The sequence below is a fragment of the Pelophylax lessonae genome (genome assembly GCF_965119305.1).
Source record: "Pelophylax lessonae genome assembly, chromosome: 1".
NCBI classification, from domain to species: Eukaryota; Metazoa; Chordata; class Amphibia; order Anura; family Ranidae; genus Pelophylax; species Pelophylax lessonae.
Window position 1 is genome coordinate 532,694,734 of NC_138768.1, and position 25,385 is coordinate 532,720,118.

The following is a 25,385-nucleotide window of genomic DNA, read 5'->3' on the forward strand; positions in this document are numbered from 1 at the left end:
GCTGAGACAGGAGATGAATGGTAATTCTACACAACCTGGAACACAAACCAACCTAACAGAAGTTCTAACTCCTCTCTATTCTCAAAAGTCGTTTTATTGCGCTGTGATCTTTGGATTACCCTTGACTGCAAAGGACCAAAAAGGGACAGCTTACAGAAGAACTGGCTGTTTGGGGAAAGGAAAATTCAACCAATTAAAAAATAGGTAAAGCCTGATTGGACACTCTACAGTCTCAAAAGGCACAAAATACCTAGAGAGATAAAATGCAGTGCAAAATAGTAAGGATATCCATGGTCAGTAAATCAATATAACCAATCAATCTGTGTATTTATTGGTTTGCCTTGTGCTCCAGCATAAAAACAGACATTGAAAACATTACTATAGCGTCAATGGTGAGGGCTCATTTACACCTTATGTGCAGAAAACTGATAGTAAACCTGCGCAGATTTCACTTGGCGACATGAATTTACATCAGTTATCATGCACGTTTCAGTGAGTTTTTATGCACATTGACATCAATTTTCATGTGTATCAGTTATGTGCCCTGTTCACACCAATGTTAATGTCATGGCCTTTTTTTTTTTTCGTGCAGAAAACTGTATACACGTTCCAGATTGCTGCACAGAAAAAAATCCACATGTTGTGGTGTGAACAGGGCACAGAGAACCATTGTTTTCTTTGAGCCCTTGCAAAACACAAGCAGAAAAATTGATGTCTGCACTATTGTGTGAACAAGGCCTTAATGCAGTAACCGCTCTATCAGAAGTAGTCCATGTAAACATACCTGAATGTGGTGAGGTCGGAAAAGAAACTGCCTGTTCAAGTTTGATTTTTCAATCAAGTCAGGGTCAGTAACTGTGACCTATAAGCAAAAAAAAAAAAATAACTGAATAGAATATTCCATTTCATTTTATATTACTGGTACATAAAGAAGAGATGTAAAAAAAAAAAAAAAGAAGAAATGGAGAAGTTTAGGGGTATCTGAAAATACATGCTGAGCAAATACCAGAATAGTTGTACTGCTCACTTATGAGTTTCAAGTAAATTAGAAAAAAAGGAAATCAAAGCCTCTAAGTAACATGTAACTTTGCAATTCATATTTTAGCTTCTCATATCTTCAAGGCAGACAACAATCAGAAGCTGCCTTCTATATAAACTAGTGTTGTAAAATGTTGTCATCAGGTAACAGAAGATATTGTCTGTAGATGCACAATCGCTAGAAAGCTGAAACGCGTAAAAAACTACTTTATGAGTGTTTTCATTTAATCATTAGTGAACAGCATGCAGAAATTGAGCATTGCAGATGTGATTACATTTGTGGAAATCCTCCACATCACTACCATATGACTGGTAGGTCATGATCTTTTGTGCTTTCTGTAGCAAACTCTGAATCCCTCCTTTAAATCATCCACTGCTATATCACATTACATATAACAACTATGGTAAATTATATACTACTATCATGTGACACCAATTAATTGATCTCAACATAGCCCCAAACAGTGGTAAATGTAGAGATAATAGGGTTCATTAACTAAAGCTTCTAGATTGTAAGCTCTAACGAGCAGGGCCCTCTAATTTCCCCTGTATTGAATTGTATTGTAATTGTATTGTCTTCCCTCACATTGTAAAGCGCTGCGCAAACTGTTGGCGCTATATAAATCCTGTATAATAATTAATAATAATTAATAATAATAATAATAATAAATAATAATAAAGGTAAATTCACTGTTAAACTTGCAAGTAAAGTTGCACTCTGCAAGGGAATTTTCCCCAGAGCTTAGTGAATGTAGTGATGTTTCATTTTGCAAAGAATACCCAAGCACGTGCATACAATCTATAGATGTAAAAAAAGAAAAGAAAAAAAAAAAAAAAAAAACATTGTTGCTTTTTTCATGATCGGAGGATGGAAATCAGCAGACCTTCCCCTCATCCACTTAGGTTTGGGGCTACTTCCCCAGAATTTGTCTTTAGTAAGTCAACCCCAATGTACTCCAAAGTAAAGAAGTACACCAAATATAAAAAGGTGCCTAGTGTCACTAATCTGTAACATTGGACTCCGGGTCAATGAGCAAAAGGAGGCAACAAGATGAAGAATCCTTAAGAGAGTGTTTTGAAAAAAGAAGACTTCCTGAAGCTACACAGAGGAAACAAAGTAGATGAAAGATTTTAGATTTAGTAGAAACTCCCCTTTTAAAAAACACACAGAAATGGTGCAATGACCCCCATTTATACTAAAAACCAAAACAAGGCTACCCTCTATAGGGTCAAATGCTTACCAATCCTCTCTCTGAGCCACAGCCAACCCCAAGAAGTGCAAAATTTTTCAGCATTTCACAACCAATAGCACCACATCCAACCTGTAAAAAATAAAAATAAATATTAAAACCTCAAAAACAATGTAGTAGTCATATTCGATGCAAAATCCCTCTTGAAAACAGACCTATTTTTTTAAGGCCAGCAATAGCTATTAACTAGATCCAATTTACATACTGATTAACCCTTTCATGATCACAGGCTACTGAAGCCTAGATTCCCACACTGTCTTTAATAGTTTACATAAGCATTGGTTAACCTGACAAGAATTCTTTGACAATTTTCTAACTTCTAAAATATGAGAAAAAACTATTTAAGAACAGTTTTGTTCAAAATATATATATATATATTCTAAATGGTGTACATACTATAAATCCCTTAAGATTTAGAGTGGGGTCTTTTTTTTTTTACTACAAAACTATTTTATTAGGCTTTTCAAAAAAAAAAAAAAATAAATAAAAAGAAGAACACATGTGCAGCCTTTAGGCATCAATAAACAGATTGCTATATGGCCAGAACAACATACGACTTAAAATAGGAGGCACAGTATTACATGTAGTAAAAGATGTTGATGGATACACAGATGCCACAAATCAAATTTTTGTACAGAAATTACAGAACATGAAAAGAACAACCAGCACTTTGAAGTTAAAGCCTGACCAGAGTGGTGTCTGTTCTAAATAAAAAAAAAAAAAAAAAAAAGTTTGCAATGTAGTATTATATGCTTTTTTGGCTTATCAACATTTGTATTATCCCCTAGCCATACGACATGAAGTTATTTCTCTTGTACCCAAACTTCTACATGTGAATTCAAGATTTAGGTAGTTTCACACACACATTTTATATATATTTATATTACACACATATACACACACACATAAGTGAGTACACCCCACACATTTTTATAAATATTTTATTATATCTTTTCATGCGACAACACTGAAGAAATGACACTTTGCTACAATGTAAAGTAGTGATTGTACAGCTTGTATAAACAGTGTAAATTTGCTGTCCTCTCAAAATAACTCAAAAACACAGCCATTCATGTCTAAACCGCTGGCAACAAGAGTGAATACACCCCTAGGTCAAAATGTCCAAATTGGGCACAATTAGCCATTTTATCTCCCCGGGCTCATGTGACTCATTAGTGTTACAAGGTCTCAGGTGTGAATGGGGAGCAGGTGTGTTAAATTTGGTGTTATCGCTCCCACTCTCTCATACTGGTCACTGGAAGTTTAACATGGCACCCCATGGCAAAGAACTCTCTGGGGATCTGGGATCTTAAAGAAAAAAAAAAAAAAAAAAAAAAAAGGGAGAAAAAAAAGAATTGTTGCTCTACATAAAGATGGCCTAGGCTAAAAGAAGATTGCCAAGACCCTGAAACTAAGCTGCAGCACGGTGGCCAGGACCTTACAGCGGTTTAACAGGATAGATTCCACTCAGAACAGGCCTCACCATGGTCAACCAAAGAAGTTGAGTCCACATGCTCAGTGTCATATCCAGAGGTTGTCTTTGGGAATTAGACGTATAAGTGCTGCCAGTATTGCTGCAGAGGTTCAAGGGGTGGGATCAGCCTGTCAGTGCTCAGACCATACGCTGCACACTGCATCAAATTGGTCTGCAAGGCTGTTGTCCCAGAAGAAAGCCTCTTCTAAAGATGATGCACAAGAAAGCCTGCAAACAGTTTGCTGAAGACAAATAGAAGAAGGACATGGATTACTGGAGCCATGTCCTGTGGTCTGATGAGACCAAGATAAGCTTAGTTGGTTCAGATTGCATTCAGCGTGTGTGGCGGCAACCAGGTAAGGAGTACAAAGACAAGTGTGTCTTGCCTACAGTCAAACATGGTGGCGGGAGTGTCATGGTCTGGGGCTGCATGAGTGCTGCTGGCACTGGCGAGCTACAGATCATTGAGGGAATCATGAATGCCAACATGTACTGTGACATACTGAAGCAGATCATTATCCCCTCCCTTCGGAGACTGAGCTGCAGGGCAGTATTACAACATGATAACGACCCCAAACACACTTCCAAGACGACCACTGCCGTGCTAAAGAAGCGGAGGGTAAAGGTGATGGACTGGCCAAGCATGTCTCCAGACCTAAACCCTATTGAGCAACTGTGAGGCATCCTCAAACGGAAGGTGGAGGAGCGCAAGGTCTCTAACATCCACCAGCTCTGTGATGTCGTCCTGGAGGAGGAGTGGAATAGAACTCCAGTGGCAACCTGTGAAGCTCTGGTGAACTCCATGCCCAAGAGGGTTAAGGCAGTGCTGGAAAATAATGGTGGCCACATAAAATATTGACATGAGGAAAAATTGCTAATTGGGCCCATTTTGGACATTTTCATTTAGGGTTGTACTCCCTTTTGTTGCCAGCGGTTTAGACATTAATGGCTGTATTTTGAGTTATTTTTGAGAGGACAGCAAATTTACACTGTTATACAAGCTGTACACTCACTACTTTACATTGTAGCAAAGTATAATTTCTTCAGTGTTGTCACATGAAAATATATTAAATATTTACAGAAATGTGAGGGGTGTACTCACTTTTGTGAGATACTATATATATATATATATATATATATATATATAAAAAAAATAATGAACAAGAAAAAATACATACCATGAAAACATTCAAGTTGTGAATCTTCTTACAAAATGTGTCTCCAATGCAAGCTCTGAGAGCATCATATCGATCTCCCCTACATAAACAATAAAAATATTACTACAATATCAACAAAATGTATTTATGTTCAATGATTTTTATTATTTTTACTTGGTAGCACACTACAGTCCAGAGCAAGATACATGGTGGATTAGCAAGGCACACAGGCTAGTGGTGTGGTACAGGTCAAAAAGTAGCCAATGTAGACAAGATAATAGAGGAATTTGACCAGTATATTAGAAGAGAACTGGAGTAAAAAAAAAAAAAAACAGTGTAAGAGAAAAGGAGGGGGAAGATAAGAAGAGCAGGAGAGGGTCAAAGAGTAGGGGAGGAACATTACAGAAGAGAAGATGATGGCCCATCAACTTCAGGGAAATTGAATGGTCGCTCACAAGTCTAGAGGACGCCAATCAAAGTCTGAGGGCATGCATTTTGAGATCTATGGGTCCCATGTTTTGTAAAAAATATGAATCATGTCAGTTAGTTTGGAAGTCAATTTATCGTTTGTGAGCATCCAGTAGATTTTAGATTTACAGCTTCCAGGAATAAGGGGTTTGTCAGCCTGTATTATATCATGGACCTGGTTCCACAAAGCCTGAATAAATGGACAGGTCCATATGTGGGTGTAAGTGCCCAACTCTGAGTAGCCCCGGAAGCAGGCCCCAGCATGACTCGGAGTAGAATGTGCAACTCCAGTCAAAATGAATTACCAGCAATAAAGGAATTTAGAATTAATTTTGAGAGCGAGTACCGTATATTCTTGGAGCAAAAGTTAGTAGTTTCCCATATTTGTTGCGATTAGGTTCAAGCAAAATGCAGAGGTCTAATTTCCATCTCCACATAAACAGGTATGTGTTATGAGGATGTGGAACCGGTAAGGTGTTAAAAAAATAGCAAGGTGATCAAGCCTAGGGAGTTGTGGGTCCTTATGACAGCACCTTTAAAAAGGCGTCATGGATGTCACTGCAGTTGGAAAAGAGATTAGAGACGGCATAAAATGTTTGACTTGCAGATAGCGAAATAACTCGCCATTATGGCCACACAAGGTCAGCAGCACCTAAATGTATTTCAAAAGGTTATTACTTGGAACGATTTCTGCCCTAGGCAAAAGATTTTTTTAAGTAATGTTCCATCCGATATTCGCAATTCCTGATTTTTGCTTCAGCCCAGCTTAAGTCAACATGATTAGCACATTTATTATCTCATGTGATCCAATAAGTGGCAGTCTGGTAAAATTAAAATTTGCTTTCCCAAATATAGCCTTACAAAATAGGATTTGTGTAATGGTTGTTCTGCAGTCTACCACAGTTCATCTGCATACTGCTGAAGCTATACACCATTTATCCATTCGGTTTCTTATTATTAACCTAGCCCCACATTTTATAAATGAAGACGATGAAAATGAAGAAAATGTGTATACAGGTGCACCCCATAAAATTACAATTTCATCAAAAAAGTTAATTTCAGTAATTCAATTAAAAAAATGAAATTCATATTTTATATAGATGCATTACACACAGACTGATAGATTTCAAGCATTATTTCAAATTTTGATGATTATGGCTTACAGCTAGTGAAAACCCAAAATTCAGTATCTCAGAAAATTTGAATATTACAGAAGACCTATAAAAAAAGATTTTTAATACAGAAATGTTGGCTTACTGTAAAGTATGTCCATTTACAGTATAGTATGTCCTCAATACTTGGTCAGAGTTTCTTTTGCATGAATTACTGCATCAATGTGGCGTGGCATGGAGGTGATCAGCCTGTGGCACTGCTGAGGCATTATGGAAGCCCAGGTTTCTTTGACAGTGCCCTTCAGCTTGTCTACATTGTTGGGTCTGGTGTCTCTCATCTTCCTCTTGACAATACCCCACAGATTCTCTATGGGGTTTAGGTCAGGCGAGTTTACAGCAATACCATGATCATTAAACCAGGTATTAGTAATTTTGGCAGTGTGGGCAGGTGCCAAGTCCTGTTGGAAAATGAAATCAGCATCTCCATAAAGCTGGTCAGCAGAAGGAAGCATGAAGTGCTCTAGATTTTCCTGGTAGAGGGCTGCGCTGACTTTGGACTTAATAAAACACACAGTGGACCAACACCAGCAGATGACATGGCTCCATGAATCATGAAGGACTGTGGAACATTTAGCGTTTCATTTGAAAATCAAGGTCCCCGAGTCTGGAGGAAGTGGAGAGGCACAGAATCCAATTTGCACGAGGTCCAGTGTGAAGTTTCCACAGTCCATGATGATGTGGGGAGCCATGTTATCTGCTGGTGTTGATTCACTGTGTTTTATTAAGTCCAAAGTCAGCGCAGCCCTCTACCAAAAAATTCTAGAGCACTTCATGCTTCCCTCTGCTGATCAGCTTTATGGAAAATGCAGATTTAATTTTCCAGCAGGACTTGGCATCAGCCCACACTGCCAAAAGTACCAATACGTATTTAATTTAATGAAATTGGCTCTTTACCCATGTGACTAGCTTTGTTCAATCACAGCTAGTCACATGAGAGATCTCTGTACACGCCGCTCGTGCGCGCCCCCCCCAGGGGCATGCAGCACGGCAATCGGGATGAGGCTTGTCCCTCAGACAAAGGCCATCCGCAATCAGGGTAAAGAGCCAATGAAATTACATAAATGTAAACAAAGAGGGGGTAACTGTTACCGGGTTCTCCTCCTCACACACTGATCCAGTGTGAGGAAGAGATCATGTGAGTTACTGTGCCCTGATTGCCCCACTGAAAAAAAAAAAAAAGGACCTGTCACCAGCTCATTAGAGTACCTATCTGTGAGCCCATCAGACTACCAGTCATCAGCCCATCAGAGCACCCGAGTACCTGTCAATAGCTCATCAGAGCACCCAAGTACCTGCCGATCAGCGTACCTGCCACCTGCCCATCAGCGTACCTGCCACCTGCCCATCAGCGTACCTGCCCATCAGCGTACCTGCCCCCACCCCATCAGAGTACCTGTCACTAGCCCATCAGAGTACCTGTCACTAGCCCACCTGTCTCCAACTGATTAAAGCACCCGTGTACCTGTCGTGCAGCCCATCACTACCTGTCGTGCAGCCCATCACTTCCTGTCGTGCAGCCCATCACTTCCTGTCGTGCAGCCCATCACTTCCTGTCGTGCAGCCCATCACTTCCTGTCGTGCAGCCCATTACTACCTGTCGTGCAGCCCATAAGTGTCACCTGTCATATAGCCACCATATCCAAAAGTTTTCACTACCGAAGAGGCACATCAATTTCTACGCCTGATGGATGAGAGCAGCAGGGAGCTCTTACTGTCCGATTACAATTCGGATTCAGAATTTGAGCCCTTTGAAGGCAGTACATCGGCGACCAAATCAGAGGAGGAAGCAGTTCGTCCTAAAAGACGGCGCTCTGAAAACCAAGCAGCCACCCGCAACGTTATACATCCAAATGGCCAATCGGAGAAAGCCAATGTCGCTAGACCCCAGGAGGAAAGGCCCAGTACAAGCACTGGAATTTCACACCAGACCCGAAGAGTTAGAGCCCAAACATCTTCCAGATGCCTTAGCAAACCCATTGTGGCTAGCTCAGGGTCAGCTACAATCCCCCTTTCACAGCACAGCCAGGAGTGCAGGTCAACACCGAAAATTGTTCTGTGATTGATGTTTTTATTTTTTTTTTCCCTGACAAATTACTTCAAAATCATCGTGGACCAAACAAATTTTTGCCCGACAGTACATAGAGAACAACCCCAACTCATGCTATGCCCATCCTTTCGAATGAAGACGCTTAACAGTGGAGGAGCTTAGATTGTTTTGGGGCCTTACAATCAATATGGTACTTACAAAAAAAAAAAATTGCATTCTTATTGGTCTACCAACCCCATCCAACACATGCCAATTTTTTCAGCTGTCATGTACAAGTCCCGCTATGACATGATAATGGACTTCCTGCCTTTCAGCGATAACTCCCAGTGCCCTCACCGAAAGCATCCCAATTTTGACAAACTGAATAAAATTTGCCCCCTAATTGATTTTTTTTCTAAAAGGTTTTCTGAACTTTATGTCCCTGACCAAAACATCTCTGGACGAATCCCTGGTTCATTTCACAGGCCGACTGGAATTTAAGCAGTACATTTCCAGTAAGAGGGCCATGTATGGATAAAGCTCAACAAGCTCTGGGAAAGCACCACTGGATAGGTGTACGCCTTCTGCGGGTACAAAGGCAGAGGCTCCCAGCTCCAGCCCCCTGAGTGCCCAATGTACATGGGAAGAAGTGTAAAAACTGTCTGGGACCTAGCATTACCACTGTTGCAAAAGGGGTATCACATTTACATGGACGATTATTATACAAGTTTGCCCCTTTTCCGCCACCTGTACATTAAGAAAATTTTGGTCTGTGGTACAGCAAGAAAAAAACAGGATGGGCTTCGCACAGCATCTAGTCACCGGGTGTGTAGCAAGAGAGGAATTAGGAAAGACACCAGTTTTCATTGTCCCCAATGTCCCTTCCAACCTGGCCTATGCATCAAACAATGCTTCAGATGCTATCACACTGTCTTAAACTATTAGCCCATATTTCTAACAGACTGCCATTTCCCTGCTGCCTCAACCAGCTATATCACTGCCTTCCATGCGAACCAACCCTGGCCTGTTTATAGACTATGTCTTTGCCTACCGTCTATTTCTGCCTTTTACCTGCACTGACCTCAGCCTGTTACGACCATGTTTTTTGCCTGCCACTGGGACTGATCTTTCGCCCTGCTACTGTAGTAGTGAGATTCAAAATATCACAGGGGCCTCACATATGTGAGGGGCTTCAGAATAGCATTCTTAGTTAAGAAAATCAGCTTTTCGTTTTCTCTGGGTTTTGTAATTCCCAGAACAGGATCTGGACTCTGGAGGCTTCAAAGTGATTTGGGTGGGAGAAGCCTCTACACTTGTACCTATTCTTTCCTGACCGAGGCCCTAAGCTTGATGGTCCTGCCAATACTTTGGCTGTACTGACAATATATCTGCCTGCACTGACCCAGGACTTTTAATGTGCCTGTTGCCTGGACCAATACTTGGGCTGTACTGACCATATCTCTGCCTGCACTAACTATGGACAGTATTTCTGCCTGCTGCATGGACAATCCTTTCGCTGCTGCTGACCACATCCCTGCCTGCTACCTGGACCAATGCTTTGGCTGTGCTGACAATATCTCTGTCTGTACTGACTATAGACAGTAATTCTGCCTGCTGCCTGGACAATCCTTTCACTGTCTACATTCCTGCCTGCTGCCTGGATCACTGCACTGCTAAAACCACAGGTAATCTTTTGTTTACCCTTTGCTCAGCAGAGTGTATTTTGGTGTGTATTATGCTATGTGTTAGAAATATGATGGGCCTTCAACAATGTGATAGGTTGTCGGGAATTTATGTGTATGATTTGTCCCTAGAACGCATGATGGTGCTCCTTGGATGTTGGGCCTCTCTATTTGGCTAGGCTGTAAAAAAAAGGTCTTACACATGTGGCATTGCCATAATCAGGAGGAGTAGCAGAATGTATTTTAGGGTGTCACTTTTGCTATGTACATGCTATGTGTTAGAAAGATCTTATAAAATTAACAACTTTGCGGGAAAAAAAAACAAAGAAAAAAAAAATGTATGTATGTATGTATGTATGTATGTATGTATGTATGTATGTATGTATGTATGTATGTATGTATGTATATATTCCCAAGAATTGTGGGAAAAAATTACAACTTCAAAAAAAAAAAAAAAAAAAACTCACCATGCCTCTTGCTAAATACCTTGTACTGTCTACCTTCCAAAAAAAAGGGGTCAATTGGGGGGTAATTTTCTGAGATACTGAATTTTGGGTTGTCATTAGCTGTAAGCCATAGTCCTCAAATTAAAAGAAAAAAATGGTTGAAACCTATCACTCTGTGTGTGTGTATATATCTCGATCTTGGGGTCATGTGCGTTTTACCACGTGATACCACATTACAGAACCATCATCTTTGAAACAGAATTTTGCTATTCAAATTGTTTTCACTTTTGAATGGTATCCAAAACTATTACAGTATTGTGCAACACAACCATATTACAGCACCTGACAATGTACATGCCATGTATTGGGTACACTGTTTTGGAAAAAAGGGTCATGCCCTTTCTTTTTTGCACTAAAGTGCACTGCCAGCCCATTCAAAATGTAAAAGCCAGTAACACCCATGTACACAAGCTTGTACAATCCAGCAGATAAATTAAATGAAATAAACAAAATGGTACCTTGGAAGGAATTCTTCTTTGCTGATTAGCTCCAGTGGTTTGACAATCTCCAGGACATCCAGAAATAGCTGGAAAAAACACCAAGCAATGCATTTAAATTAAACAAGTACTAATAGCTAATATTTATAGGAAGTGTATGTGAGTAAGCAAGTGAATATATGGAAAAAACAAGATGAGACAGAAACCTCCTCTTATGCAAAAATTGGTACTTGCAGATTAAATCTACGCTGTCATTAAGTGTATGCTCTGAATCTGTGAAGTGTCAACCTAACCTCTGTAAGATATTTACCTCAATAGGATTTTGGCTACGGCAAGAAATGAAAAAACAGAGGCTTATGTACCCAAACAGTCAGGTTCAATGCATCTGGTCTTTACTAGAATGCAGAATATAATGACTATGGATATACAGTAGGTACAATGCATGTTAAAACCCAACTCCAGGCAACTCTACAGATGTCCCTCACAAAATATCTATTCCTTGCACAAAGATGTCGGCGTTGATGGATGTCCAGCATCACTTAACCTGGGAAATTGAGAACTGTGAATGTAGAGCATCATAAGCCTGGCCTCTAGGGGGTGTGATGACCGTGCCCTTCATTCACTGTGTAATGAAGCAGCCTCTCTTTGCATCATCAAGGAATCAAGGCCTGCCCACCACCAGGAGAGTACCAAATAGGCAGAGTACTAAATTGATTAATTTGTTTTTTAAATTTTTTTATTGCGTATGTTTTATAGCAGAATGTAAAAAATATTGCTTTTTTTTTTCAAAAAAATTTTAGTTTTTTTATAGCGCAAAAAAATAAAAACCGCAAACGGTGATCAAGTACCACCAAAAGAAAGCTCTATTTGTGGGGGGAGGAGGACAAAAATGTTATCTGGGTAGAGTGTCGCACGACTGCGCAATTGTCAGTTAAAGTAACGCAGTGCTGTATTGAAAAAATCGGCTGGAAAGAGAAAAAAAATACAAAAAAAAAAAAAAAAATATGTTCATTTAATAAGTTCTTTTTTTTTTTTTTTTTTTTTCGGAGCCTGTAATGAATTGTACCACCGAACAGCCCACTGGTGCCATGCAAGTCTCCTGCAGATATGTCAAGCAGATACATGGACAGGAAGAATAAATGAACTACCACATCACTCCACAGCTGAACTACAAGCTGACAGCCGCAAAGGATTTGGGGCTTGTAGTTCATCCACACACAGAGCTGTGTGGATGAATGATGTGGCTGCGTGGGGGGAGCCCCGCACGGTCATGCAGATTTAAAAAAGTGACAGCTAGTAAAGGGAACTTCTCCGTGTACTGCTGTCACAGGGAGGGGGTGAAATAAGGCACCAGATGCAGCATTGGGAACATGTTACATTTTCCACCCTAAAAACGGATGGAACATGTAACAAGTTCCATGTTCCCAAAAGTGAATCTTGTCCCACAGCCAAACAGGAAGTGAGAGGAAAACCCTCAAATTAGGGGAACTTTTTGGGCCCCCTCAATGTCACCAGAACTAGTGCCCTACTTTTCTGGGGACAAGCCAAAAAAAATTTGATTTTTGACTTACCGTAAATTCCATTTCTCTGATGTTCATTGACGGATACAGCTCCTGAGAATCTTGACCAGCGGAATGTCAGTGTCAAAACATGAGGGATGGGAAAAAGCAAAAAAAAAAAAAAAAATTCAAGGCTAAAACTAGCCAACCAGGTAACAAAAGCTCAACAAAAAACAACTGGAGCCCACCTGAAAATGACTCCCCCAAAGAGGGAACAGACCCTCTAAACAGCAGCTTGCAAAACCTTGCAGCCAAAAAAGGAAGCATCCGCAGATGCCAACACATCCACTTTATAGAAATTTGTGAAAGTGTGCACCGACGACCAGGTGGCCACCTTGCAAAGCTGCATCACCGACGCCTGATGACAGAAGGCCCAAGAAGCACTGAGTGCCCGAGTAGAGTGCACCTTCACAGGGAAAGGAGGAACCTGACCCTTGATCAAATAGGCCTGAGTTACCATCTGTCTGATCCATCTTGAACTGCTTGCACAAGAAGTGGAAAGTCCTTTTCTTGGCCCATCTGTGAGCACAAATAATGAGTATGACTTCCGAAAAGACTCTGTAGCTGCCAGGTACACCTGAATCACGCGAACCACATTCAGGGTATGCTATGCAATTTCCTTAGAATGTTTAGGCCTGGGACACAGGGAAGGCAACACGTCTTCATTAAAATGGAAAATCAGAGACTTTAGGAAGGAACGACGGACAAGGACAAAAGAACCACCTTATCTTTGTGGACCAAGTAGGGGGTGCAACAAGACAACGCCACCAACTTCAACACCTTGCACTCAGAGGTGATCACCACCAAAAAGGCCACCTTCTGAGACAGCGTAAGCAGGGGAATCTCCCGAATATTTTCAAAGGGAGGCTTCTGGAGGACTGAAAGCACCAAGTTCAGATCCTAGGAGTAGACCGCACCGGTGGAGTCAGTCAAATGTCGAATCCCCTGAATAAAAAAAAGGTACACACCAGGGAGTGCGCGGCCAGGGGTCATTGAAAGAAGACAGCCAAGGCTGACACCTGGCCCTTGATGGTACTCAAGGCCAATTTTTGCTCAACTTCCCCATTGAAGGAAGGCCAAGACCCGAGCCACCGAGAAAGAACGAACGAGGGTGAACACCAAGTAACTCATGAAATGTACGCTTTCTACGTACGATGGTAGATCTTCCTAGAGGTAAACTGTCTAGCTTTTAGCAGTGTCAGGATCACCGACCCAGGCAAACCTCTATCCTTCAGCACTTGTCTTTCAACAGCCAAGCTGTCAAACCCAGCAACTGTAAAGCGGGATGGAAGATTGGCCCTTAGGATAAAATATCCTCACTGAGAGGCAGTCTCCAAGTTACGTCGGCGACAAGCCACACCAGGTTGGCGTACCAGGACCAGCGAGGCCAGCCCAGGGCTACTAGAATGATTGGAATCCCTTCTGCCTCGATCCTGTGCAAGAGTCTCGGGAGAAGCTGGGGAGGAGGATCCCGTGACCGTGCCACAAACCTCTGAACCTTTATGTTGAGCCGAGACGCTAACAGATCAACCTTGGGGTGCCCCACCAGAGACATGGCTGATGAAACCCATCTGGATGAAGGGACCACTCCCCTTTGTCCAACGCCTGCGGACTGAGATAATCCGCCTGCCAGTTTTCCACCCCTGGAATGTATACAGTGGAGAGGGCTGAAATGAAGCGTTTTGCCCACCATGAAATGCCTGCTACATCTAGAGCTGCCAACACACCTCTTGTTCCACCTTGGGGATTGACATAAGCCATGGCCATGGCACTGTCCCACTAAATTCTCACTGGACACCCCTGAAGACGATCCGTCCAGAGATCGCTCTGAGTTCCAGGTCATTGATCGGGAGTCTGGACACTTCCAGTGTCCAAACACCCTGAGCAGAGCTCCGACTGAGGAAACCTCCCCACCAGGACAAGCATCCGTGGTGACTACTGTCCAATACAAGGGGAGAAAGGATTTGCTCTGTCGAAGAGCCCCCAGACTAGAGACCCTTTGGTTTCCCTGCTAAGCTGGATCTGATTGTCCAGAGACTTCGGACACCTGTCCCATTTGACAAGATCTCCCTTTGTAGGGACCTCGTATGGAACTGTGCAAACAGAACTTCCTCGAAGGTAGATACCATCAGGCCCAGCACCCGCATGCAAGTTCAGGGGATGACCATCTGCTGGACAGAAGATAAAGAATGCAGCATGCAATTTCTGGAGCTTTTCCAGAGGAAGGAACACCCTGGCTAGAGCAGAGTCCAGAGTCAGACCCAGATAATCCAATTTTCTGGAGGGAACCAGAGCAGACTTCTGGCAATTCAGAAGCCAGCCAAACTCCCTCTGAGTCTGTAAAGGGATCTCCACGTTGTCCACCAGAGCAGCAGAAGACTCTGCTTGCAGGAGGAGGTTGTCAAGGTAGCCCAGCACTGTGATTTCACACTAGCGAAGCAACGGCAGAACTAGGAGCACCACTTTTGTGAAGACCTGAGGAGTGGAGGCGCGACCAAAGGCTAACGCCATGAACGGATAATGTTCTTCTCTTTCAGCAAAGCGGAGGAAGCGCTGGTGACGGGCACAGATTGAAATGTGCAAGTAAGCAACGTCGATAGAAGCAAGGAAATCCCCCTGATGCAGGGATGCCATTAATGTGCAAATGGACTCCATTCTGAACTTTTGTTCCCACACAAAGCAGTTCAGGGCCTTGAGATCTAGAACTGGATGAACCTTGCCCTCTTTCTTTGGAACTGTGAACAGGTTTGAATAAAAACCCTGAAAACCTTCCAAGGACGGAACAAGGACTATTACACCCTGAAGCAACAGGTCTTGCATAGCCCCAAAACAGAGCTTGCAATCAGTCCGGGGATAGGCGCAATTTGGAAGGAAAGAACCTTTCCGGAGGGTAAGAAAGGAACTTGATCTTGTAGCCGGACCAAATGACTTTGTGGACCCACTTGTCTTGCACCAATGAGGTCCACGGGCCCAGAAACCAGCGAAGATGTCCCTTCACCCCAGGCACGGGTGAGGGCGCACCTTCATGCCAAGGGAGCCTTGCCCGCGAGGTCTGGAGAATCCCACTCTTGGCTTGCCAAACCAAGGTCACTTGTATACTTCCGAAGAGGCCTTGAAAGGCTTTGAACCCTTGTCAGCTGACCCTGAGGGATGAAAAAACGTCTTGTGAGCCAAGGACTGGCCACGTCTATGACAAGGTTCTTTACCCTTCCCAGCTGGCAGAAGAAAAAGTACTCTCCCCACCCCCTGTGAGACTCCTAATGATGTCATCCTGGGTAGCCCCAAACAGGCCATCGCACTGAAAGGTAGATTAGTTAAGGCCTTTTTAGAGGTCTGGTCCGCAGACCAACACTTAAGCCACAATATGCTCTTAAGTACCACTGCCGAAACAGACAGACAGTCTAGAGATCAGGGGAGCCGCATCCAAAGAGGCATTACAGATAAACTGCAGCCCCTGGATCAGCTGGTCCGCCAGCTCAGCAAAGGCAGGGGGGAAGCTGCTCACCCTCCAGGTCACGGCATAAAAAGTTTAGCTCACTCGGTCAAAGTTTGGGACACCAAGACAATGGTGAAGACCGGTCTAAGCGCCAAACCCGCAACAGTGAACATATTGCAGGCCACAGTCTTCACTTTTCTGTCAGCTGAATCCTTAAAGGCCAGCAATTACTCAACCAGGACCATGGTTGCCTCATTTAACCTGAAAACAATGGGGTCTACCACCGGTGGAACAGTCCACTTTTTAAGGAGGGACTCTTCAAAGGAGTATCTCATCGCAAAGCATTTAGGAACCACAAAGAGACGTTCCCACTCTTTTGTGACAAATCTGTCAAAATAGAAGGGAAAAGGAAACCCCTTCGCCACTCTAGACGGCTTGTGAGTGGCAAAGGGGACAGGCGCCTCAGCCGCAGCTTCAGCTGCATCCTCCATTTTTAAAGTTTCACGCACAGACACAATCAGTGCGTCCACCATGCCGGACCAAGGCAAAACGGCCGCCAGACTACACAATATAGGCCACAACAAAATGGCGGCTTTGCAAGGCTCCCAAGGTCCCAGGAGGAATCCCTGTGGTCCAGGAAAGACACAAAAAGGAAAAAAGGAGAACAGGGCAGGAGCCCCCACCAGGTACATCCCCCCTTCAGCCAATAGCCCAGTCACCGGTGGCGTACCCCCCCCCCCCCCCCCCGCCCCCACCATGGCCCAGAAACAGCCCAGACCACCATGTTAACTTCATGTACAAGGGATATAGTTGTTTAATATACTGCCATCTTATGGTCATTTCGGTTACTGCATCTTTTTCAGTGTTCCCTCCTATTCTATGATGTATTTCCCCTTCCTGTTTAGTTAGTGTGGGAGAGAAAATAAAGTACGGAGTGCAGAACCACGTCGTGTCTGTGGAGTTTATCAATGGTAGCAGAGGATGGTTTCCAACTATAGAGTACCACCTAAGTTTGACGAAATCAGACCATACGAGTGCTGGAAAAATGAAATTAGTATTTGGAAACTTGTTACGGATTTGGACAAGAAGAAGCAGGCACTGGCGGTGGTGTTAGGGCTCGAGGGGCGAGCCAGAGAGACCGCTTTGGAAATACCCGCGAGCGATCTGAATGAAGACAATGGTATGGAAACCTTGTTAGCTAAGCTGGACTCTGTATTCTTGAGAGAAGAAAAAGACTGCGCTTATGAAGCGTACTCTCATTTCGACTTGATTTCCAAATACAGCGCGATGTCCATGGCAGACTACATCATAGACTTTGAGCAGAGATACAACCGCATGAAGAAATACAACATGACCTTGCCTGACGCTGTGTTAGCGTTTAAACTACTGGACACGGCTTGTCTTGAAGAGAAGAGTAGGCAGCTAGCACTTACAGCGTGCACGGATTTAACATTTGCATCCATGAAGTCAGCGTTAAAACGGATTTTCGGAGGAAAAACTAGTGGAGCAAGTGGAGGCAGCTTGACTCAAGATGCGGCGTTTTTCACGGAGCAGAGGCCACCAGGTAAATTCAGACGGAACAACAGCCAGTCACAGAATAGACAGTGGCAGCCACAGCAAGGTACAAACCCGCTCGACAAATATGGTAAGCGAACAAAATGCGTAATTTGTCAGAGCACGTACCATTGGGCCAAAGACTGTCCTCATCAGAGAAATGAAGTAAAGCTAGCAGAAGATGAAAATGTCAAAGAGTGTAACATTACACTGTTTACAAAAGTTATGACGGACTCGGAGATCTTCCTAACTGAATCACTGGGATCAGCTATCATTGACACAGCATGCACACGTACTGTTTGTGGTGAAAAGTGGCTGGATAGTTACATGAAAGACCTGAGCCAAAGCCAAATAAACAAACTGATGCAAACAGAATCTTCAAGCTGTAGACCTTTCAGATTTGGTGATGGTCAGGTGGTACACTCCTACAGAAAGGTAAAGCTTCCCGCTAAGATCGGACCAACAAAATGTCACATTGAAACGGAAGTTGTTCCTGTTGATATCCCTTTACTGCTGAGCAAAATGGCTCTAAAGAGAGCAGGAACTGTTTTAGACATGGAGAATGACAAAGTTGTCATGTTCAAGCAACCAGTGCCTCTTGAGCTCACTAGTTCGGGACACTACTAGTCGACATTAGAGATGGTAATACTGAAGTGGACACCAATGAAAGTGAAGTTCTTGTCATCACAGCAGAGATGTCTACAAAAGAGAAGCGTAAAATTCTCCTGAAGCTTCACAAACAGTTTGGCCATGCCTCTGCAGACCGGCTGCAGAGGCTTATCCTCAGCTCTGGAAATACTGACAAAGACTATCCAGTTATTCTGCAAGAGATTATCCGTGACTGTGAGGTATGTCAAAGATATAATAGGACCAAGCCCAGGCCTGCTGTGGGTTTGCCTTTAGCCTCAGAGTACAATGAGACAGTGGCAATGGATTTACATGAGCTGGAACCTGGCATATGGTACCTCCACATCATCGACCATTTCACACGCTTCAGCGGTGGAAACATTGTGAGAACAAAGAAAGCCTCTGAAATTGTCAACTCTTTCATTCACTCGTGGATAAGTGTTCATGGTGCCCCAAAATGGATATACACTGACAACGGTGGTGAGTTCAATAATGAGGAGATAAGAGAGATGGCAGAAAAATTCAACATTGAGATGAAGACCACAGCGGCATACAGTCCTTGGAGCAACGGGCTGCTGGAGAGACACAACATGACTCTGAGATTCTTCTGAAGGTGAAAAGGGAAAACGGGTGTGGCTGGCAGACTGCTCTAGACTGGGCTTTAATGGCCAAGAACAGTATGATTAATGTGCATGGTTATAGTTCACACCAGCTGGTGTTTGGTCACAGTCCTAATCTTCCCTCCATTTTGGTTAATAAACTGCCTGCTCTAGAAGGCACTTCTATGAGTACTAGAGTAGGACAGCACCTAGCAGCATTGTATGCTTCCAGAAGAGCATTCACAGAGGTGGAATGCTCAGAAAGAATAAAAAGAGCTTTACGAAAGCAGCTCAGGCCTACAGATGAAAAGTATGAGACAGGAGACAGAGTGTACTACAAACGAGCAGACAGTACAGAGTGGAAAGGTCCTGCTGTAGTTATCGGTCAAGATGGCTCTGTAGTGTTTGTCAGACATGGTGGTATCCTTGTCAGAGTACACCAGTCCAGGCTGAATAAAGTTAATGCACAGGATGAGGATACACCTGTACTACCTGATATTTCTGGAGATAGTACAGAAAAAGAAAATGTAATACACACTGATATGTCAGAAAATTCAGATGATGAAATGAGTGTTAATAGAGAAGTGCAAATCCATGAAAACACAGAAACAGATGATAGAGAAGATGTGAGACAAACTAATGAGAGGGATGCTACTAATACAGTGGGTTCCACGGGTGTCAAACTGAAAACAGGTCAGACAGTGACATTTACAAACAGAAATGATGAGACAAAAACACACGGCCAGAGTTTTAGGCAGAGCAGGGAAAGCAAAAGGGCAATATAGAAACTGGTACAATGTGCAGTATCTTGAACCAAATGGCAACGAGGGTCAAAAGGAAGCTTTAGACATGTCACAAGTTGATGATCTTCTCACTGAATGTGAGAACACAGATGGCGATGTACTTATTACCAAAGACATCTCTTTTGATGCTGCTAAACCGCAAGAGATTGACAACTGGCAAAATAATAATGTTTACGAAGAAGTCACAGACAAAGGTCAGAAATGTATCTCTACTAGATGGGTCTGTACGTTAAAGGAAACTTCTAGTGGTGTTGTTCCCAAAGCCCGCCTTGTGGCGAGAGGTTTTGAAGTCAATATGCATGAATTACAGAAAGATTCTCCCACATGTGCATCAGAATCACTCAGGCTCCTGTTAGCTGTTATTTGTCAAAACAAATGGCAAGTGAACTCTATGGATATTAAGTCTGCTTTTTTGCAGGGAATGGAACTCTCAAGAGACATTTACATTTGTCCCCCACCAGAAGCGAGCGTGGACAATGTGTTGTGGAAACTAAATAAATGTGTGTATGGACTTGCAGATGCTTCCCTCTACTGGTACAACAAGGTCAAAAGAACTCATGCTGAAAAGTGGGGGTAAAATGTCACGGGTTGATCCTGCAGTGTTTTATTGGCAGAATGAACAGTCTGAGGTAACAGGAGTACTGGCATGCCATGTGGATGATTTTTTTTGGGCAGGTTCAGAGCATTTTGTAACCAATGTCATCCCTGTGCTTAACCACTTTACCGCTGAGTACTTGAATAGTACTGCGGCAAAGTGGCTCGTTCCCGTCTGACGACGTAGACCTACGTCGCCAGACTCCTCCCCTGTAGGCGGCGCTCGCGCGCCGCCGGAGGCGCGCTCCCGCTGTTTTCATTCACAGCGGGAGTCGGGCCAGGGGAGGAGCAGCGGCGATCGCCGCTGCTCTGCCCCGATCGTCGGGGATCTAGTGTGGAGATCCGCCCGCCTGTGTAAACACAAGCGGGCGGATCTCCTCAGTGACAGGGAGTGACAGATCGGAGTGTTCAGCATAGCTGGACATCCGATCTGTCCCTGTCTCACACAGTCACCTCCCCCCACACACGTCAGTAAGCACCAGGCATACATTAACCCCTCCCTCTCCAATAAAATTAACCCCTTCCCTGCCAGTGTCATTTTTACAGTAACAGTGCATATATATAGCACTGATTACTGTAGAAATGTCACTGGTACCCCCAAAAGTGTCAAAAATGTCAGTCAAGGGTCCGATCTGTCCACCGCAATGTCGCAGTCCCGCAAAAAAAAAAAAAAAAAAAAAAAAAAAAAAAAAAAAAAAAAAAAAAAAAAAAAAAATCGCAGATCGCCGCCATTACTCGTTAAAAAAAAAACACCAAAAATGACAGAAATCTTTCTCTTTGTTAGTAAACGCAATAACTTTTGCGCAAACCAATCAAAATACGCTTATTGCGATTTTTTTTACCAAACATGGGTAGCAGAAAACAAATTGGCCAAAAATTAAAAAAAAAATTGGTTTTTACATCTTTTTGGGGGGGAATTTCATATAAAAAAATGTTAAAAATATTGTTATTTTTTCAAAATAAACGCTCTTTTTTTGTTTATAGCGCAAAAAGTAAAAATCGCACAGGTGATCAAATACCACCAAAAGAAAGCTCTGTTTGTGAGAAAAAAAGGACGTCAATTTCGTTTGGGTACGGCGTCGCACGACCGCGCAATTGTCAGTTAAAGTCGCACAGCGCCGAATCGCAAGAAGTGGCCCAGACGTAAGACAGCAAAATGCTCTAGTGGTAAAGTGGTTAAATCTGCATTTCACGTGGGTCGTGAAGAGTGTGAGAGTTTTTCATATGTGGGGATGAACATTGCTACTGTGGGTGGTGTAGTACAGGTGCATCAGCACAGTTATATTGAAAACCTACAACCAATTCATTTGCAGGCAACACGTGCTGTACAGAGAGAGACCCCACTGAATGAGAAAGAAAGAGAACAACTCAGATGCAAAATAGGACAGGTTCTGTGGGTTGCTAAACAAACAAGACCAGATGTTATGTTTGACACATGTAGCCTAGCATCCAACATTAATAATGCTACTGTTCAGTCCATACATGAAGTGAACAAAGTGCTCCGTAAACTTAAGTCAGAGAAGGTAACACTTAAGTTTCAATACTTGGGTAACAGTGAGGAGTTGAGTTTGGTGGTATTCAGTGATGCTTCACTGGGCAATCTTCCAGATGGAGGTACACAGGGTGGGGCTCTAATTGCCCTCATGGAAAAATCAGGAAAGTTCTCCCCACTGTTTTGGCAATCTAAAAAAATTAGACGTGTGGTAAGAAGCACACTGGCAGGAGAAACCCTTGCCATGTCAGATGGTATTGACAATGCTATGTTCTTGGCTATGCTCTACTCTGAACTCCCTACTGGTAAAGCTGATCTTAATGCTCTTCCTCTTATCTGTGTTACTGATAACCATTTCCTGTTTGACGCTCTTAAGTCTACAAAACAGGTCACAGAGAAGAGACTAAGATTAGAAATAAGCGGTGTCAAAGAGCTCATACATGCTAATAAAATCAAAGAAGTGCGTTGGTCAACAGCCAAGTCACAACTTGCTGACTGTTTGACAAAAAAAGGTGCTTCCGCTCTTATGCTTCCTAAAGCGCTGTATGAGGGTGTATGGAAACTGTAAAATCTGGCCCATTGAGCATATATCTTGGTATTTTTATTTTGTTTGTTTAAATACGCAAACTCACTTGAATGCTACTGTGTTCTAAAAATCATTTTTGTGTGACAATGTTTTATGTCAAACTCACCCGTTCTTTTTTTTATCTTAAGAAGAGAGTGAGATTGTTAACTTCATGTACAAGGGATATAGTTGTTTAATATACTGCCATCTTGTGGTCATTTCGGTTACTGCATTTTTTTCAGTGTTCCCTCCTATTCTATGATGTATTTCCCCTTCCTGTTTAGTTAGTGTGGGAGAGAAAATAAAGTACGGAGTGCAGAACCACGTCGTGTCTGTGGAGTTTATCACACCACACTACCCCAGATGGGGGGGGGGGGGGGGGGGGGAGACTAGATGACCCACAGGGACCACCACCAGAATACAGGGGGGCTGAACGGGAAGGAGGGGAACCTGGGGGTCCGAACATCCCAGGGAGGGGCCTGCGCCCCCCCTAATACCCTTTGGGGGAGAGGGGGGACAGATACTTACCATACCAGGAACCAGACGGGCACCGCTCCAGACAGAACCTCCCCTCATTGAAATGGGGGGGGGCTGTAGGCCAGTAGAAATGTTGCGACGCAGGCCGAGACCCGGGTGTATGCGGCCTCACGACGATTAACTCGCAGGCTAGCCCCCCGTCTGGTGGGGCTATGTTGTGGCCGACCTAGCGTGGAGCTGTGCTCTGCGCATGCTCGCTAGCCATACTGGGGTGACCACTGGATCTAGATTATGCAGCTCGTCTCCCAGTCCGGCAGTTGATTGTAGATCTCACAGGAAATAAACTGGGAGAAAAAAAAGGTATTTAAAAACAAAAAATTGCCAGGACCAGAGATCCCAGCAAGGAACTAGGTCCTTACTCCTGACTGGGCAGAAAAAAAACTGGAGTACATAATGCAGAGAGGGGGAGCATACCTTCTGGGACTGCCCAAGAGTCTTTTTTTCTGCCTAGTGTCCTACTCCTGTAGGGATCAAAATTCTCAGGAGCTGTGTCCGTCAATGAATGAAAGAGAAATCTGATTTTTTCTTTTACTTGATAATTTTTAATTAAAATGCTAAACAGGACAAAAAGAGGGGGTCCTCTCTAACGGGGGCATAGACAGCATAAAAACCTGACAAGCATTTTAATCCCTCTCTTCTCTATCCAAAACTAAAAATAAATAAATAAATAAAAAGAAAGAAGGTTTTGCCCTTAGTTATACTAACATCCTGCGAGAGTTACTTAAAAGTGATTGTAAAGTCTTGCTTTTCTTAAAATTAAAAACAACAAATATATTATACTTATCTGCAGTGGATTTGCACAGAGCAGCCCCGATCCTCATCTTTTCGGGTCCCTCTTTGGCTCTCCTGGTTCCTCCCTCCTGTTGGGTGCCCCCACAGCAAGCAGCTTGCTATAGGGGCAACCGCGCCGCGCCACAGCTCCGTGTGTCCATTTAGACACAGAGCTCTGGCTTGGCCCCGCCCCCTTTCCATTCTCATTGGCTGACTGACTTTGATTGACAGCAGCAGGAGCCAATGGCCAATGAGGAGGGAAGTCCTGGACGGCCGAGACATTCCTACAACATCGTTGGGAGCTAGAGGGACCTCAGAGATGTATTAGGAGGACTGCTGCACACAGAAGGCTTTTTATCTGAAAGCATAGAATGCATTCAGATTAAAAAAAAAAAAAAAAATTTCCGCCTTTACAACCCCTTTAATTAATTTATTGTTATGTATAGGTTTCTTACTACCATGGCAGCATATACAGGTAGGGGGGAAAAATCCTGGAACTCACAATAATTCTGGTTAAACAGCTTTTTTTTGCACTTGCCAAAAAGATCTAACAAAATGCTTTCAATGGTAAATTTAAGAGACCATAAGGGAGCAAATAACAAATGTATTACAGTATAAAAGTTTACATGCACTCTCAGTTGTTGAATGGAAGTTACACTTTTTTCACCAAAAAAGAGGAACCTGAAGTACCTCGGGTACCATATATGGCATGAGAAGTATGCATTCATGTGTTAATACACTAAAGTAAATCAAACATTTCAATCCCTATTATAAAGATATTATGAATTTTACATGAAAATTTGTGCCAATAGAACACAAACTAAACGCAACCAAAACCTGGAAAAACATACCCACTGTTGCAAAGGTGAAAACTTTCCCGTTACTGCTTTCAAGGCTTCTTGACTGGCAATTCCTCCCATGGCAGCTGCAAGGGGAGCCAAGAAACCTCTAGATGTCCAGGACAACCATTTAACCAATTGCTCATCCAGCACAGGCTGAAAGACAGAATGCACACATTAAAAAAAAAGGTTATATGCTTTTAAAGGCCAGGTTTATATCTTTGCGGCTGGGGAATGCCTACAAAAATCACAAGCCTTCCCAACCAGCAGAGAAACATGCCGCACAACCATGCGGTTCGGTGCGCTGTGATAAAAAAAAAAAAAAAAGGAATGGGGAATTATTTTCCCACATTTCTCACAAGTAGGACAGCTCTTTAAAATAAATGGGCTGCTCTACCTGCAATACGTGTGCGCAAATGTGCACGCACACACATGAACGAAGCCTAAAGCCCCGTACACACGATCCGAAAATCGTACAACAGATCGTCCGTTTTATTTATTTATTTATTTTTGCATGCTAGTCGCATATTGAAAATGCAGTTTACTAACGTTACAAAAACTCTCGTAGACAGAATAAAAAAAAATAAAAATCGGAAGTGATTTCATGTGTTGTAGTGTATTTGTATTGTATTTTCGAACGACAACTGTACTGATTAAACGAAAATGATGTTCTTTCTTACGAGAAAATGTTCCTGCTTGTCCATTTGGATAATAAAATCGGATGAACTGTTGTGATCAACTCTCGAAAGCGCTGTACCAACAGTTCGATTATCATACGATCCCTTTGAAAGCAGTATTT

At 42.9% G+C, this 25,385-nt stretch overlaps 1 protein-coding gene across 2 annotated transcripts in view; it reads right to left on the reverse strand.

Moving 5' to 3' along the window:
• UBA6 (ubiquitin like modifier activating enzyme 6) overlaps positions 1-25,385 on the reverse strand; it is a 142,949-nt gene that overhangs the window by 82,293 nt on the left and 35,271 nt on the right. For both annotated transcript variants that reach the window (XM_082243659.1, XM_082243658.1), the window contains exons 14-18: positions 24,599-24,742; positions 11,232-11,299; positions 4,941-5,019; positions 2,280-2,360; positions 785-862 (exon numbers count right to left, since the gene is read on the reverse strand). In XM_082243659.1, coding sequence (XP_082099785.1) covers positions 785-862; positions 2,280-2,360; positions 4,941-5,019; positions 11,232-11,299; positions 24,599-24,742 — 450 coding nt within the window. The remainder of the gene's footprint in view (positions 1-784; positions 863-2,279; positions 2,361-4,940; positions 5,020-11,231; positions 11,300-24,598; positions 24,743-25,385) is intronic.